At 42.1% G+C, this 1,448-nt stretch overlaps 1 protein-coding gene across 1 annotated transcript; it reads left to right on the forward strand.

Moving 5' to 3' along the window:
• Window positions 1–945, forward strand: LOC124085194 (olfactory receptor 8B4). The gene has a single exon (XM_046432742.1). The coding sequence runs from the start codon at window positions 1–3 to the stop codon at window positions 943–945; it is 945 nt and encodes a 314-aa protein (XP_046288698.1).
• Window positions 946–1,448: the final 503 nt, after the last annotated feature.

Below are 1,448 nucleotides of genomic sequence, written 5' to 3' on the forward strand. Positions count from 1 at the left end.
ATGTGCCAGAAGAGAATGACTCTGAGAAACAGCTCCTTAGTGACTGAGTTTATCCTTCTGGGATTATCAGAACAATCAGAGCTCCAGCTTCCTCTCTTCCTCCTGTTCTTGGGGATCTATATATTCACTGTGGTGGGCAACTTGGGCTTGATCACCTTAATTGGGCTGAATTCTAGTCTTCATACCCCAATGTACTTTTTCCTCTTCAACTTGTCCTTTATAGATCTCTGTTATTCCTGTGTGTTTACTCCCAAAATGCTGAATGACTTTGTGTCAGAAAATATTATCTCCTACATGGGGTGCATGACTCAACTGTTTTTCTTCTGTTTCTTTGTCAATGCAGAGTGCTGTGTCTTGGTATCGATGGCCTATGATCGCTACGTGGCTATCTGCAACCCTCTTCTGTACACTGTCATCATGTCCCCTCAGGTCTGCTTTTTGCTCATGATTGGCTCCTATGTGATAGGGTTTGCTGGGGCCATGGCCCACACTGGAAGCATGCTGAGACTGACCTTTTGTGATTCCAATGTCATCCGCCATTATCTCTGTGAGGTTCTCCCGCTCCTGCAGCTCTCCTGCAGCAGCACCCACATCAATGAGCTTGTGTTCTTCACTGTTGTTGGAATGATCATCACAGTGTCCAGTGTCAGCATCTTCATCTCTTATGCTTTGATTCTTTCCAACATTCTTCGCATTCCTTCTGCTGAGGGACGATCCAAAGCCTTCAGCACATGTGGCTCTCACATAATTGCTGTTGCTCTGTTTTTTGGGTCGGGGGCGTTTACCTACTTAACAACCTCTTTTTCTGGATTGATGGAGGAAGGCAAGTTTGCTTCAGTCTTCTACACCAACGTGGTTCCCATGCTTAACCCTCTGATCTACAGTTTGAGGAATAAAGATGTTAAACTAGCCCTAGATAAAACCCTGAAGAGAGTACTCTGCTAATGAGTCTTTTGTATCATTGGCAATTAATTTTCAGCAAGCATTCTACTCAAGTAACATTTTATCTGCAGGAAGAGGAATTTTAATGTTTTTTCTCAAATAAGGTCTTCCCTCCACTTCTTTTTTTTTTTTTTTCTGGTACCTGGGATTGAACTCAGGGGCACTCAATCACTGAGCCACATCCCCAGCCATACTTTGTATTTTATTTAGAGACAGGGTCTCACTGAGTTGCTTAGTGCCTCGCCTGTTGCTGAGGCTGACTTTGAACTCACAATCCTCATGCCTCAGTCTCCCAAACTGCTGGGATTACCCACTCCCTTTCCCTCCACTTTTAAAGTTACTAAATATCTTGCTTTGTATTCTCCTTGAGGATTATGTGATTTTGTACTGCTCAAATTGTTTCACTGTATAAAACTTAGCTTCTATCATTTACTGGACTCTATATTAGACTCAAGAAATAAATAAACTGAGGCTCCAAATCTTTTATTTATTTTTTCTTTGTAAAT

This window comes from Marmota monax, unplaced genomic scaffold (genome assembly GCF_021218885.2).
Source record: "Marmota monax isolate L192 unplaced genomic scaffold, Marmota_monax_Labrador192_F-V1.1 WCK01_AAM20220418_F8-fsc00062, whole genome shotgun sequence".
NCBI lineage: Eukaryota > Metazoa > Chordata > Mammalia > Rodentia > Sciuridae > Marmota > Marmota monax.

Excerpts from the sequence above, each read along its gene's own strand:
- LOC124085194 (XM_046432742.1), top strand. The coding sequence starts at position 1 with ATGTGCCAGAAGAGAATGACTCTGAGAAACAGCTCCTTAGTGACTGAG.